The sequence below is a fragment of the Lolium perenne genome, chromosome 3, assembly GCF_019359855.2.
Source record: "Lolium perenne isolate Kyuss_39 chromosome 3, Kyuss_2.0, whole genome shotgun sequence".
In the NCBI taxonomy this organism is placed as follows: domain Eukaryota; kingdom Viridiplantae; phylum Streptophyta; class Magnoliopsida; order Poales; family Poaceae; genus Lolium; species Lolium perenne.
In genome coordinates, this window is record NC_067246.2 from 324,088,719 (window position 1) to 324,102,669 (window position 13,951).

The 13,951-nt window shown below is 50.3% G+C and overlaps 2 protein-coding genes and 1 long non-coding RNA gene across 3 annotated transcripts; all 3 read right to left on the reverse strand.

The window, feature by feature from the left end:
* Positions 1-3,105: 3,105 nt before the first annotated feature.
* LOC139838273 (uncharacterized) lies at positions 3,106-4,629 on the reverse strand. Its single transcript, XM_071827668.1, has 3 exons — positions 4,513-4,629; positions 3,877-4,091; positions 3,106-3,766 (listed from the first exon to the last, which is right to left on the reverse strand). The coding sequence occupies exons 1-3, from the start codon at positions 4,627-4,629 to the stop codon at positions 3,106-3,108; spliced, it is 993 nt and encodes a 330-aa protein (XP_071683769.1).
* Positions 4,630-4,683: 54 nt separating this feature from the next.
* On the reverse strand, positions 4,684-5,336 carry LOC127345706 (uncharacterized). Its single transcript, XR_011754375.1, has 2 exons — positions 5,163-5,336; positions 4,684-4,885 (listed from the first exon to the last, which is right to left on the reverse strand). It is a non-coding gene; the product is annotated as an uncharacterized lncRNA (long non-coding RNA).
* An 892-nt stretch (positions 5,337-6,228) lies between these two features.
* LOC139829742 (uncharacterized) lies at positions 6,229-9,572 on the reverse strand. Its single transcript, XM_071828677.1, has one exon. The coding sequence runs from the start codon at positions 9,227-9,229 to the stop codon at positions 7,046-7,048; it is 2,184 nt and encodes a 727-aa protein (XP_071684778.1). The 5' UTR covers positions 9,230-9,572; the 3' UTR covers positions 6,229-7,045.
* Between the last annotated feature and the right edge of the window lie 4,379 nt (positions 9,573-13,951).

The window sequence follows — 13,951 nt, forward strand, 5'->3', positions numbered from 1 at the left end:
TTGCGGGCCGTCCGGGCCCGATCTGGGCCGCGTTCTGGCGGCGCGACGGGCTGTGCAGTGGCGGGCGGACGCGGCGGCGGGGCGCGGAGGACGGCCTCGCTGTGAGGTGCTGCATCCCAGGCTCTGGCTCTGTCCCTCTCCGCCTGTGTGCGGAGGACGGCCGGTGGTGCTGCCCAGGGCCGGGGCGGGTGTGGCGGTCACGGTGGAGATGGGGGATGAGGGTTGAAGGTGGGTCTGGCCAAAAGCACGATGCAAGATGGCGCGACAAGCTTCGGGCGCCGCTTCCTTCTTGAAGGTATCGCCGAGGGGATGTTTTGCCATCCTGTCTGGGAAAGCTCCGGGGAAATCCCTAGATCCGCCATGATCGGTCGATGACGGCGCTCTTGTGTCGTCTCCCCTCTTGAGGGCATCGATTTGGAGCTGCTTAGGCCGGAGGGACCCGTGGAAGATGGTTGGTGTTGGCGTCGTGGGATGTGTGGCAACGATGACAATGGTGAGTGGATCGGAGCTGCGGCATGTCCTTCGTCACCCCTGCCGTGATGGTGAAGTCGGAGCTGCGAGGCGACTTGTGGCAACGATGCCACTTGATTGGTGCTTGCGTCGGTGCAAGGCGTGCAACTTTCTCCTATGAAGGTCGCGATTGAAGTTGGAGCTGCCTCCTCCTCGACGTGCTTGGGGGTCGACTGTTTGGCTTGGGCTCACATGGGCTCTGATGTCGTTCGCGGCGAGGGTCTCGGTGGCGGTCGTCTAAGGTGAAGTCGGAATCGCTGTCTCGTGGAGTAGTGACGACGATGACGCTCGATGGCATCCTCAACGAGGGTCTTTCTTCTTGATGACGTGTGTGCTTCATGTGGGTAGCCAGGTTGGCCGGGGTGCTCAGTGTGTTGTTGGTTTTCGCCCGATTTTCTCCTAAAAATCGGGCACTTTCTTCTTAATTAATGGATGGGGCAAAGTTTTTGCCTCCGTTTCAAAAAAAAAGTATCTTCAAATTTTCAGCATCAATCGTCACGCCCATGGATTCCGTCACGGCAGCACAGGGTGTCGGATTCCGTGGTCGTATATTTGTGGACGCTGCTACTTTTGATCAGGCCTGAAGACACACGGACAATGCTGTGAATCCTAAAGCCCTACTACCAGTACCTTGAACCCGAAGCCTGTATGTAAATTTATCTCCAGGTTTCCAGCCAAGTTCTCGTTTTACAGCGAGAGGAGGAGCTAATTAAGTACCAGTAGCCATACCATGCAAAAAAAAAAAAAAAAAAAAAAAATCCATGCAAAAAAAAAGTACCGGTAGCCATAGCCAAGATGAAATCATGCCAGCCATTCGTTCTTACCAACTTCAATAAAGCTTCCCTTTTTTTCTTTTCTTCCAAGAACAGACTTCGGTTCAGAGTTGACAACAGATAGTGCAAGCTAGATTCATCCCATTGTCTCATCGAGTGATACAACCGCGAGTGAGACTTTATAACCTAGTGATGATCCAGATATATTGTAGTTCGAAAGTAGCAAGTTTCTTCCGAATCAACCAAGTTTGAAGGGAGCAACTGTAGCCACACCACCACACCAGAAGCGTACGTTACCCAAAGTAACAGGCCAAGTGCATGGCAAAATGGAGCCACAAATATACAATTAGGCCATTATCTCTTAGGAAAATATTTTCGCCAAGCTTTACTTGGTTTGCAGAAATACACAAACAAACAAAATTCCGCAAGCGATAACTACAAGCCTACAAATTAAAGAAAAATGGGCTATTTGTCAGTGAGCTTTCTCAAGCAGTAAAGAGATATGTAGCTGAGCAACTGGATGACTAGAACCATGTTAATCATCACAGAATTATGAAACTGAACAACGAAAAAATCCTGAAGTGATAATCGTACAAAAGTTATATTAAGCAGGTGAGAAGATTAAGAGACATCCAATTCTGGTTTGAAAGTATAACACAATACCGGTAATCACATATATCGCAAGAACATGATCTAAACTTTCAAAGTATAACACCATACCGGTAATTACGGACCAGTATCTTCAAAGTTTCAGTATCACCATCGGACCAACCGACACGCCTTGGATCCAGCCCGGTTCGTCGCAGCAACGCAACACATCACACGTGGCAACACAGGGTGTTGGACATAATTCAGGCTCACCAATTCCGTGCTTGTATATCTTTGCACCCCGCTAGTACTTCTGATCCCTGCAGTGAATCCTAAAGCCTACTACTAGTACCCTGAACCTGAAGTCTGCATGTAAAATCTCCAGGCTTCCAGTCTGCATGTAAAATCTCCAGGCTTCCATTCGTCCTTGGCAAGCTCAATAAAACTTCCCTTACAAAAGTTGAGGGAAGCTCTGCCTTATAAAAGCCAACAACAGTTGAGGAGCAGCGGGCAATTTATACTTTAATAGCTGTCACCATAAGTTGAGGGAAGCTCTGCCTTACATAAGTAACTGCACCTAATACTGTAACATCAAGAGATGATAGATGGTGATGATCCAGATATAAAAGTAGGGAGGTTTCTCCCAAGACAGTGAAGTTTGAAGGAAACAACAGGGCAAGATATATACTAATAAACCTGTATGCAGTCATAGTTTGAAAGTTGCCACACCAGAAGCAACGTTGTCCAAAAAAACAGGTCAAGTTCTATCTTGTACGGCAAAATGCAGCCCTAGATAAACAACTGGGCAATTATCTCATATAAGCAAATGTATCCGGAAAGCTTTACTCAGTATACAGAAATACTCAAACAAACAAAATCCTGCAAGTGATAACTACAAGCCTACACAACGATGGGCTATTTGTCTGTGAGCTTTCACAAGCAGTAATGACATATGTAATTCAGCCATCGCTAGAACCATGTTCAAGTCTAAAGGAGAAGAAACCAGATAATACTCCCTCTGTGTTAAAATAAGTGTCTAAACGTTTTCTAGATACAGATGTATCTATAACTAAAATTCGTCTAGATACATCCATATTTTTTTTTTTTTGAATTTTCACGGGGGGGAGAGGATCCCCACCTGAATTTATATTTCCAAACCGGCACAACGGGGCCACGTTTTACAGCAGGATAGTTTCAGAGGAAGAGGGGAGAGCAGCCGCAAGAAACCGGCATATTACACAGTGCCTAAGAGAGAGGGCCAGGCGACAGCCTCATCATGCAGGGCAGCGGGAGCACGAAGCTCCCAAAGAGCGGCATCCTCACGGCACATGGAGAGGAGGCGGGGGAGGCTAGCGCGCTCACCGCGGAAAGCAACCCCATTACGGTGCTTCCAAATATTCCAGCAGAGAAGGATGGTGAGAGTCGAGGTCGCTTTGGAGCCACGGGGGACAGGGGTGTCGTAGGAGAACAGCCGACGCACATCCGCATCAACGGGAAAGCTCCAGCCGATCGCGTCCCAGAAGCGATGCACGAAGGGGCAGGCGAAGATGAGGTGTGTCGCCGTTTCCCTCTCGCTCTCGCAGATGGGGCAGAGTGCCTCCTCCTCAGATAGGACGTGCTTCTTGAACAGCGCCGCCCGCGACTGGATACGAGACTGCACGAGCAGCCAGGCGAAGAACTTGGCCTTGGACGGGGCGAATCCACCCCAGACGAAGTCCGCGAAAGGGGCGTCGACGCCGCCGAACTGCATCAGCTTGTAGAGTTCGCCGACGGCAAGCTCGCCGGTGCGCTTGGCACACATAGTGAGGATCCGAGAGTCGGGCTGCCCCGAGAGCTGCAAAGCCTCGACCCGAGGGAGGAGAGCGGTGAACTCTCGCTCCCCCACGGCGGAGAGCCTGGGGGCAAGAGCCCGACGGAGACCGCCACGCACCACCGCGGCAACGGAGGTGTGCGGGTGGGTAGCATGGGAAAACAGCGCCGGAGAGCGTGGCAGAGCGCGCCACACCCGGCCCAGTCGTCCATCCAGAAGCCGATGCGCTCGCCATCCCCAAGCACGACCTTGGAGATGCTCCTGTAGAGGGGCATGAGAGCGGCAAGGGCAGACCAGTGTTGCCCCACGTCGCTCCTCTTGCCCGCAGCAATGGGGCCGTCGACGGAGCGCCATGCCCAGCAAGCCCAGGGAGACAGGGGGACGGTGTGAAGCCGGTGAAGGAGCTTGACCTGGAGGCAAGCATTCCGCGTTGCCAGACACTTGATTCCAAGGCCGCCCTCATTTTTGGAGCGGCATACCTGAGTCCAAGCGACGAGGCATTTGGCGCCAGAAGCGCGCCCGTCGAAATTCCAGAGGAAACATCCATATTTAGACAAAAGTGGGACACTTATTTTGAAACGGAGAGAGTAGAATACAAGTCATGCTTCCAATATTTCTTTAGAACATCATCAACGCAAGGAATTGATTTAAAAAAATTACCGAGTAATGATGCATGAATATCACCTATTTACATTCCTACGTTGTTGTTCGGAGCAGTTAATATGGTTAAAACGCCAGTAATATGTCACTAATGTGAATCCAGAGCAGCCATGCATAATAACTTAAGGTTGTCTTCCAATCATGTCTACTTCTAACTCTAAGAATCATTACCCAGTCCCAGTTCATCAGAACCAAACAAACAGCTAACACAGAATTGGTGTACACGAGATTAAATAGCTTTCTATTAGCCTCCCTCTTGACGAAGAACACAGGAAAAGAGCGTCCCATGGTGTCAAAGAATCGCACTACAGTCTGGAACGGTGGAACCCAATGGTCATGATATCATTCTCCAGCTCTGTGAGCAATGTGATGATGGCAGAGCAGAGTGCTACTATTCAGCTCATGTACAACTGTCAAACCACTAACATACAGCCAAAAAAATAAACATCTTGTGGAACAACACATTTCAATACCTTCAACAATCACCACCAGTCACCAGGAGCCATTTTTGTAACAAATGCAATCAGTTGTACCTCTGATCATCCTACAAAAACAAAAAACAATGTACAAAAAAATGTTTTTCTTACTAATTCATCAATAGTTCACATTCCATAATTTCAACACATTGAAAGATAAAAAAACGAGACCAACCCAGGCACTATCACCCGTTGGCATTTTTTATAGAAGAAAACTCCTGAGCCACCCGCTGAGCCCAAGGCTCGAACTCGGGTGGGCAGCATGCGCTCCCGCATGCCTTGCCAGCAGACCGACGGTCTGTTCTCAACACATTGAAAGATGAGAATAAAGAATCAGGTACTAACTTTGTACTCGCAGCTGCCTGCATTTCTTGTACCAGCAGAAATGACTCATTGCAATGAAAATCTTAAGCATGCCTTTCAAGGGTTTAAGTTCATGTCAACTGTAGATGTCTCCTTCAAAAAACTGATACCTTGCTGGGAGCAAATCTTTGTGCTTATGATATATCCCTTGCATGAAAAAGACTTGAGACTACTACACCTAACCTCAAGAGGATTTCGAGGCCCTGACGGCAAGACTAAACTCCGCTCCCGTGCCGCTCGTGAGCGGCACCGGGGCGTCCCCCACCTCCGGCCGCGCGGGGCCCTCCTCCGGCGACCCCCCTCTCCGCCGCTGCCGCTGGCAGCCGCCGCGGTGGCGGCGGACCCCTGCCCCGAAGGGGTGGTGGTTTCTTGCGGCGCTGTGCTCTGGCGTCTTTAATGGCGGCGGCCGGTGCTCCTCCGTGTGCTGGCGGCGTCGTCCCTTGGTGGGTGCTCCTCCTCAGCACCCGTCCCTCTCTCCGGTCCCCTTCCTGCTGGGGGACGGCTGGGCTGCGTAGGGAGGACCAGATCGACCGCGCGGGCCGATCCGATCTGGTGCCGTGATGCGTTCATCCCCTCCGGCCTTGCTGCCTCCCATCCCTCTGCTCAGTTGCGGCGGCGCTGCCTGCCTCTCTCTCTGCCCACCCTGGTTGGTCCTTGGTCAGTTCTTGTGCGTGGCACGGCGGACTCGACGCAGCCTCGCGCTGCGCCAGATCTGGCGGGCTCTGGCGGCGGATCTCCGCCCCCTGGCCTGGTGCATGAGGCCGGCGTGGCACCGGTGGTGAGCTCCGGGCGAGGCCTTCGGTGGCCAGTGTGGTACTGGGCATCGGTGGTTCGGCTTGTGGCGGCCTGGCCCGTGGCGGCTGGTGTTTGTCCCTCTGCAGTGGTTTCGAAGGTGTCCCTTGTTCCCGCATCTCTATCGGTCTCCTGCAGCGCGTTCTGCTGAGACGGACACTCCTCGGTTCGCAGTTGGCAGCCTTGGAGCGCGGCTCGCTCCCTACCCGGGGACTTGCCGTGGTGGTGCTCGGTCCCCAAGTCCTGTTGTCAGCCGTGGTGGACGCTGCTCCGTCGGGCTGACAAGCTCCATGGTTCTGCACTGGCAGCCATGGAGGCGGCTTTCTCCTATCCAGGAGTGCCGTGGCTTGGTGGTGGCTGCTCCTTGCCTCCTTGGGTGTTACCAGCTGCAGGTGCTGCCCCGCTTGTATCCTAGATCGTGCCTGGTGTGGTACCTTAGTTCGACCTCGGCTTGTATTGCTCTTCGGCGACACCGGTGGACGGTGCAGCCTCGGCCATGCAGTGCCCTTCGGTTTGCGCTTGCGGTTCTTGCTCCGCAGTGTGCGCGCGTGCTTCCTGAAGCTATCCGGGTGTGGACTCGGCTCCGCGATGCCTTTCGATTTCGCCTGCGGCGTCGTGTCGTGAGCTCGGTGTGCGTGGCCTTTCGTGCACATTGGCGACACAGTGGATCTTTGGTTGTGATCTCGGCGGAGTAGCCCTTCGGCATTGTCTCGGCTGCTTGTCGCCCTTCGACTACGCCTTTGGCCTGCTGGTGGAGCGGTGTGGACTCGGTTGCGCTTCACCCTTCGCGCACGCCGGCAGCGTTTGGTTTGGTCTCGGCTGACGGGTGCTTTTCGTCCACGGTGGTGGTGCTTCCGGGCAATGTGCCAACTGTTTGGTTCGGTCTCTTCTTGCGGTGTTTCTACTTGTAGTTTGGGGAGGTCATGTTGCCTCGCCCCGGTATCTTGCCCAGAGTCCTCTCAGAGTTTTCATGTATGTGGGTGTGTGTGTGTGTTTCCTGATTATTTCTCTTCCCCTGTAATCCCCCGTGTACTCCGGTTCACTTGAACCTATCTTGTAGAGGTTGCAAAATCTCATAGGCAAATATGAATGAAAAAATATTCAGGTGGGGATTTATTCCCCCCCGGTGACCATTCAAAAAAAAAATATATATATATCCCTTGCATTGAAAAGAGAGATATCAACTGGGAAGTAGTTGAAGCTTCAAGCAACATGCCCTTGCCATCAAGTCTGGACATATAACTGATGGCCCTGACTATTTCACCTTTGTTCAGTAACTTTCTGATAATAACATTTAACAAACGAGAGTCAGGAGGGCAACCACTCGCCTCCATTGATGAATATATATTGTCAGCTTCTTCTGCCAATCCTTTTTTTATAAGGTTTGACATCATCGTAGTGTAGGTTACAACATCAGGTGCCAATCCCTTGGCTGGCATTGCAGCAAACAAATTCTTAGCTTGCTCTATTCTCCCAACATTAAACATTGCATCAATTATAATATTGAGAGTTCTGATATCAAACTTAAGGTTCATTGCTCGCAATTTCTCGAACAACATGATTGCTTCGTCCGCACAACCATTTTTGCAAAGCCCATTGATAATTATATTGTATGTACAAATGGACAATTTCACTCCACTTTTGACCATCTCATGGAACTTTTCCTCTGCGGCAACAGTTCTACCAGCCTTAAATAATCCATCCATTATGATGTTATAAGTAAGAGTATCCGGTTTAGCTGCCATATCTGACATTTCTCTGAATAGAGTCAATGCAGCATCCACCATTCCAGCTTTAAAATATCCATCAATAAGTGTATTGTACGTAATTGCATCAGGTTCAATGCCAACCGATACCATATCATCACGTACCCTGCATGCTTTCTGCATCTTGCCAGCTGAGCAGTATCCATCAATCAGTGAACTGAATGTGATAACATCAGGCTTCTCACCTATATGTATCATGAAGTCAAAGATATCTTGTGCATCTGTCACCCTTCCTTCTTTGCATAGGTTGTTTATTATAATGTTAAAGAACACAACGCCAGGACAATGGATGCCTTTTCCCATCATTTCATGAACCAATTCTTTAGCTCTCAGTAAATCACCATGTGTACAATAACCCTGAATCAGGCACCTGTAAGTCTGCATATTCGGTGGTACCCCCATATTAATCATCTGGTTGAATTGTTGGATAGCATCATTCATCCTACCCTTTCTGCAAAACGCATCTATCATGGCTAAATAGGTTACGGCATCTGGTTTCACTCCCTGTTTCTGCATGTCTCCAAAGATAAGAAATGCCTCATCCACCAATCCACACTTAGCATGCGCATTGATCAATATGTTGAAAACATATTGGTTAGGTACAACACCTTCTCGTACCATCAAGTTGTAGAGATTATTCATATCAACGAGGCATCCTTCTGTAGCGTACCCGTGAAGCATGGTAGTGTATGCAACGATATCTGGTTTGAGGCCCTTGAGAATCCCACAATCCAGGATTTGTCTAGCTTCTTTGCATCTTCCACGCTTGCAGAACGCATGAATCATGGAGCTATATGACACCACATCAGGAACAAGGCCCTTCTGCACCATTTCATGGAATAGGTTGCTTGCCGTGCTGAATTTACCCTCCTTTAAGAAGCCACGGATAACCGTGGTGTACGAGATGGCATCGGGCACGCAGCCCAGATGCAGCATCCTGTGAAGCAGCACGTCCGCAGCCTCATCAGTCCGCTTTGCGTGGCAGAGCACCTTGAGGAGTGTGCGAACAATGTCGATGTTTGCCTTGAGGCCCGCCCTGAGGAAGCGGCCGAAGAAGGCGAGCGCCAGGTCTGGCTGCCGCGCGCGGCAGCAAGAGTCGAGCAGGATGCTGTACGTCCAGACCGTGGGCGGCGCCACCAGGGGCATGCGGTTGAAGAGGGCGACGGCGAGCAAGAGGCCGCCGTCGCTGCAGGCGGCGGAGGCCGGCGCGCAGGCTAGGGCAGCGAGAAAGCCGTTGAGGGCGCGCGTGGGGACTGGAGTGTCCTGGCGCAGCAATTCATCGAACAGGTGGTGTGCATCCTCATGGCTGAGCGTCCCGGAGCGTAGGTTCTCCGTGGCGGCGGCGAGGGCTACCTGAAAAGCACGGAGTGAGGGTGGCGAGGTGGAGGTGGAGGTGGGGGAGGAGCGCCGGAGGAAGATGGCCGTCGGAGCGGTCAAGTAGTAGAGGCGAGAGCGAGACATGGGGCTGGCTGGTGCTGGTTGGTCGTGCATTGCGAGACGGGGAAATTCAGCGGGGCGGCGTGCGTGAGGGCTGCTTAGCTTCGGCCAGCCGCTCAAAACCAAGAATGGTGTTCACCAGAAAACTGTATCCTGTATGGAAGAGTGGTAACGGCGGCGGCGGCGGCGGCGTGCGTGGGCTGGTGGCGGGGAAGATGGCGGCGGTTCGCCGGAACCGCGCGTCGTCGGGGCGAGTGGTACGGGGGAGAGCGGTAGAGCGGGAGAGGACGAGGCGGAGGCGGAGGCGGGAGGGAGAGGAGTTGAGACGGCGGCGACGAATCGCGCGACGGCCGACGGCGATGGTCTTTCTCTCAGTTTGCTTCGATTCGATCGACAGATCATCGGCTGCCTGCGTGGGCTGCTGGCCTGCTGCCTTCTTGTGGCCCAATAGGTAGTCCATGCAATGCAAGGCAAGTATGAATGTATGATGGGAGAAATTGCAGAATTTCTTAACCCTCAACCCCAAACTGCATTGTATTACTTTACTTTTTTTTGTTTGTTTGAAAGTAGCTTATCACGTATACCTTTACTTGTTTGCATTGAATATTTGAGCTGGGTGTTCATTTCAAATTTGAGAGACAGTGGTAACCCCATGTATTTGCATTGAATCTCCTTTTTTTACGTTGCATACTAACCCAGAAGCTGCGACAAATAACCTGAGCAACTCAGAAGCTGTGTTCCCTCGCTAATTTTTTTAAAACATAAGACACCAAGTGTCCAGCTTTAAATTAATAAAGCAACACGGCCAGGGTATAAAAGAACAACTTATAACTCACAAAAACACCAGCAAACATAAGATAAACAGTAGGTGATCATACTGATTCTTGTTTGATCACCTATATTGCGCCTTTTATATTTTACCTTTTGTAGCATTGGATGTTGGATGTTTGTACGACTGTGTGCATCTTAATATACAGTGACCGAGTGTAATGCTTAAACATTTTAAGTAATAAAGCGTGTGAAGTCCGTGAAGTCCTCCAACGGGAATGAAGCACCATGGAGTGGAGGGGAAACTTGGGGTGGGATCACTGACATAGCGTGGGAGATTTCATAGCTGAGCCAAGAGGGCGAGTTGTCGCATGTCCGTTCTCTTCTATGGCCGGAGAGGGACCCCTGCCCCCTCGCCCTGGCACGAAGAGTGTCGTACCATCGCCCATGGAGACGCGCTTACCCAGAGCAAAGAAGGGACCAGGAACCAAACTGCCAAACTGAGCCCACCCATTCGCTCCATCTAGCACACCTCGAGAAGCCTTGCCGCCGACCACGGAAGAAGTCACGAAGAGACGAAGCTGCAGGGCGAGGACGCTGAAGAGAAGGTGCCATGTAGGAGAGAATTGGCGACAGAGCAGAGCCTCGGAGCATCGCCTGCAAGGGAGAAGAACCGTGATCATGTCGTCCCGCAACCTCGCACCTGAGCGAGTGCAAAGGACGAACAACGAGCAACAAAAGGGATTGGAGGAGTCATAACCTAGTGCTCAACAGCACTACCACCGCCCAGACCAGGGCAACGACTCCTACCACCAGAAACAACACCAACCCACAACCCCAACTGATCCAAAGCGGCACCTTGAGGAAGGTGACGACGCATGGAGCGTCGCTGCCGCCCAATCCAAGGGATTTGGGTTTTCTCCCGGGTATCAAGAGGGGGAAGAGAGGGGGCAAGATACCTCGACAGTGCTCCATAAAGAACATGCATGGTGCCTATAGGCGTCACCACCGTCATGACAGGCACCGCTAGCTAGGGATTTCTTCCGGAATCAGTACCACCTCCAGTGCACCCATCCTACCACCATATCCGCTGGCCAAAGAAACCATCGGGGTTGGTGCCGGAAGGGTGGCACGCTAAAGGAACGGGAATCTGTCATCCTAGTGATATAGTCTTGGGAACCAATGTGGTGGCCCCCGTACCACGGCCAGCACCCTCCGCCTTCCCGCTACCCACAAAGTCGAGGAGGAGGACCCGCATAGCGTGCTCCCATCGCCACACATCCCGCGCCACCACACCGCCACCGCCGCCTCGGTTCTCGAGCCCCCACCAACGAAGTGTAGGGATTCGTAGCATAGAAAACAAAAAAAATCCCTACCGCAAGAACGAATCAAGCCAAGATCTAATCTAGTAGATTGTAGCAACAAGGTGAAGATCAACATACCCTCAAAGATTGCTAAGCGTTAACGAGATAAATCTCGTGGTTGATGTAGTCGATCACTTGCCGCTTTCAAAAGCGCGTAGAAGATCTTGACGGTGCCACAATCGGGCAGCACCTCCGCACTCGTCACACGTATGGTGTTGATAACGACGTCCTTCTCCCCGTTCCAGCGAGCAAAGGTGATGGCGTGTAACTCACACGTTCGTTGGGAACCCCAAGAGGAAGGTATGATGCGCACAGCAGCAAGTTTTCCCTCAGAAAGAAACCAAGGTTTATCGAACCAGGAGGAGCCAAGAAGCACGTTGAAGGTTGATGGCGGCGGGATGTAGTACGGCGCAACACCAGAGATTCCGGCGCCAACGTGGAACCTGCACAACACAACCAAAGTACTTTGCCCCAACGAAACAGTGAGGTTGTCAATCTCACCGGCTTGTTGTAACAAAGGATTAACCGTATTGTGTGGAAGATGATTGTTTGCAGAAAACAGTAGAACAGGTATTGCAGTAGATTGTATTTCAGTAAAGAGAATTGGACCGGGGTCCACAGTTCACTAGAGGTGTCTCTCCCATAAGATAAACAGCATGTTGGGTGAACAAATTACAGTTGGGCAATTGACAAATAAAGAGGGCATGACCATGCACATACATATCATGATGAGTATAGTGAGATTTAATTGGGCATTACGACAAAGTACATAGACCGCCATCCAACTGCATCTATGCCTAAAAAGTCCACCTTCAGGTTATCATCCGAACCCCCTCCAGTATTAAGTTGCAAAGCAACAGACAATTGCATTAAGTATGGTGCGTAATGTAATCAACAACTACATCCTTAGACATAGCATCAATGTTTTATCCCTAGTGGCAACAAAGACAACACAACCTTAGAACTTTCTCACATCGTCCTGTGTGTCAATGCAGCATGAACCCACTATCGAGCATAAGTACTCCCTCTTGGAGTTACAAGCATCTACTTGGCCAGAGCATCTACTAGTAACGGAAAGCATGCAAGATCATAAACAACACGTAGATATAACTTTGATAATCAACATAACAAGTATTCTCTATTCATCGGATCCCAACAAACGCAACATATAGAATTACAGATAGATGATCTTGATCATGTTAGGCAGCTCACAAGATCCGACAATGATAGCACAATGGGGAGAAGACAACCATCTAGCTACTGCTATGGACCCATAGTCCAGGGGTAGACTACTCACTCATCACTCCGGAGGCGACCATGGCGGTGTAGAGTCCTCCGGGAGATGATTCCCCTCTCCGGCAGGGTGCCGGTGGCGATCTCCTGGAGCCCCGAGATGGGATCGGCGGCGGCGGCGTCTCGCAATGTTTTCCGTATCGTGGCTCTCGATGCTGGGGTTTCGTCACGGAGGCTATTTGTAGGCGGAAGGGCAGGTCAAGAGGCGGCACGGGGGGCCCACACCATAGGGCCGCGCGGCCAAGGGGGGGCCGCGCCGCCCTAGGGTTTGGCTCCCTCGTGGCCCCTCTTCGTCTCTCCTTCGGACTTCTGGAAGCTTCGTGGAAAAATAGGCCCCTGGGCTTTGATTTCGTCCAATTCCGAGAATATTTCGTTACTAGGATTTCTGAAACCAAAAACAGCAGAAAACAGCAGCTGGCACTTCGGCATCTTGTTAATAGGTTAGTTCCAGAAAATGCACGAATATGACATAAAGTGTGCATAAAACATGTAGATAACGTCAATAATGTGGCATGGATCATAAGAAATTATCGATACGTCGGAGACGTATCAGCATCCCCAAGCTTAGTTCTGCTCGTCCCGAAGCGTGTAAAACGATAACACGTATAATTTACGGAGTGACATGCCATCATAATCTTGATCATACTATTTGTAAAGCATATGTAGTGAATGCAGCGATCAAAACAATGTATATGACATGAGTAAACAAGTGAATCATAAAGCAAAGACTTTTTATGAATAGCACTTCAAGACAAGCATCAATAAGTCTTGCATAAGAGTTAACTCATAAAGCAATAATTCAAAGTAAAGGTATTGAAGCAACACAAAAGAAGATTAAGTTTCAGCGGTTGCTTTCAACTTGTAACATGTATATCTCATGGATATTGTCAACATAGAGTAACATAATAAGTGCAATAAGCAAGTATGTAGGAATCAATGCACAGTTCACACAAGTGTTTGCTTCTTGAGGTGGAGAGAAATAGGTGAACTGACTCAACATTGAAAAGTAGAAGAATGGTCCTCATAGAGGAAAAGCATCGATTGCTATATTTGTGCTAGAGCTTTGATTTTGAAAACATGAAACAATTTTGTCAACGGTAGTAATAAAGCATATGCATCATGTAAATTATATCTTATAAGTTGCAAGCCTCATGCATAGTGTACTAATAGTGCCCGCACCTTGTCCTAATTAGCTTGGACTACCGGATCATCACAATGCACTTGTTTTTACCAAGTGTCACAAAGGGGTACCTCTATGTCACTTTGTACAAAGGTCTAAGGAGAAAGCTCGCATTGGATTTCGCTATTGATTATTCTTCAACTTAGACATCCATACCGGGACAACATAGAC

What these genes read in the sequence shown, in the direction of transcription:
- LOC139838273 (XM_071827668.1), bottom strand. Translation starts at nt 4,629, where the DNA reads ATGGGACGCTCTTTTCCTGTGTTCTTCGTCAAGAGGGAGGCTAATAGA. An exon ending in TTCTGATGAACTGGGACTGG is followed by an intron (nt 4,092 to 4,512) that starts GTAATGATTCTT and finishes GCTTGCCTCCAG; the next exon opens with GTCAAGCTCCTTCACCGGCT. An exon ending in TGGATGGACGACTGGGCCGG is followed by an intron (nt 3,767 to 3,876) that starts GTGTGGCGCGCT and finishes TCTTGCCCCCAG; the next exon opens with GCTCTCCGCCGTGGGGGAGC.
- LOC139829742 (XM_071828677.1), bottom strand. Translation starts at nt 9,229, where the DNA reads ATGCACGACCAACCAGCACCAGCCAGCCCCATGTCTCGCTCTCGCCTC.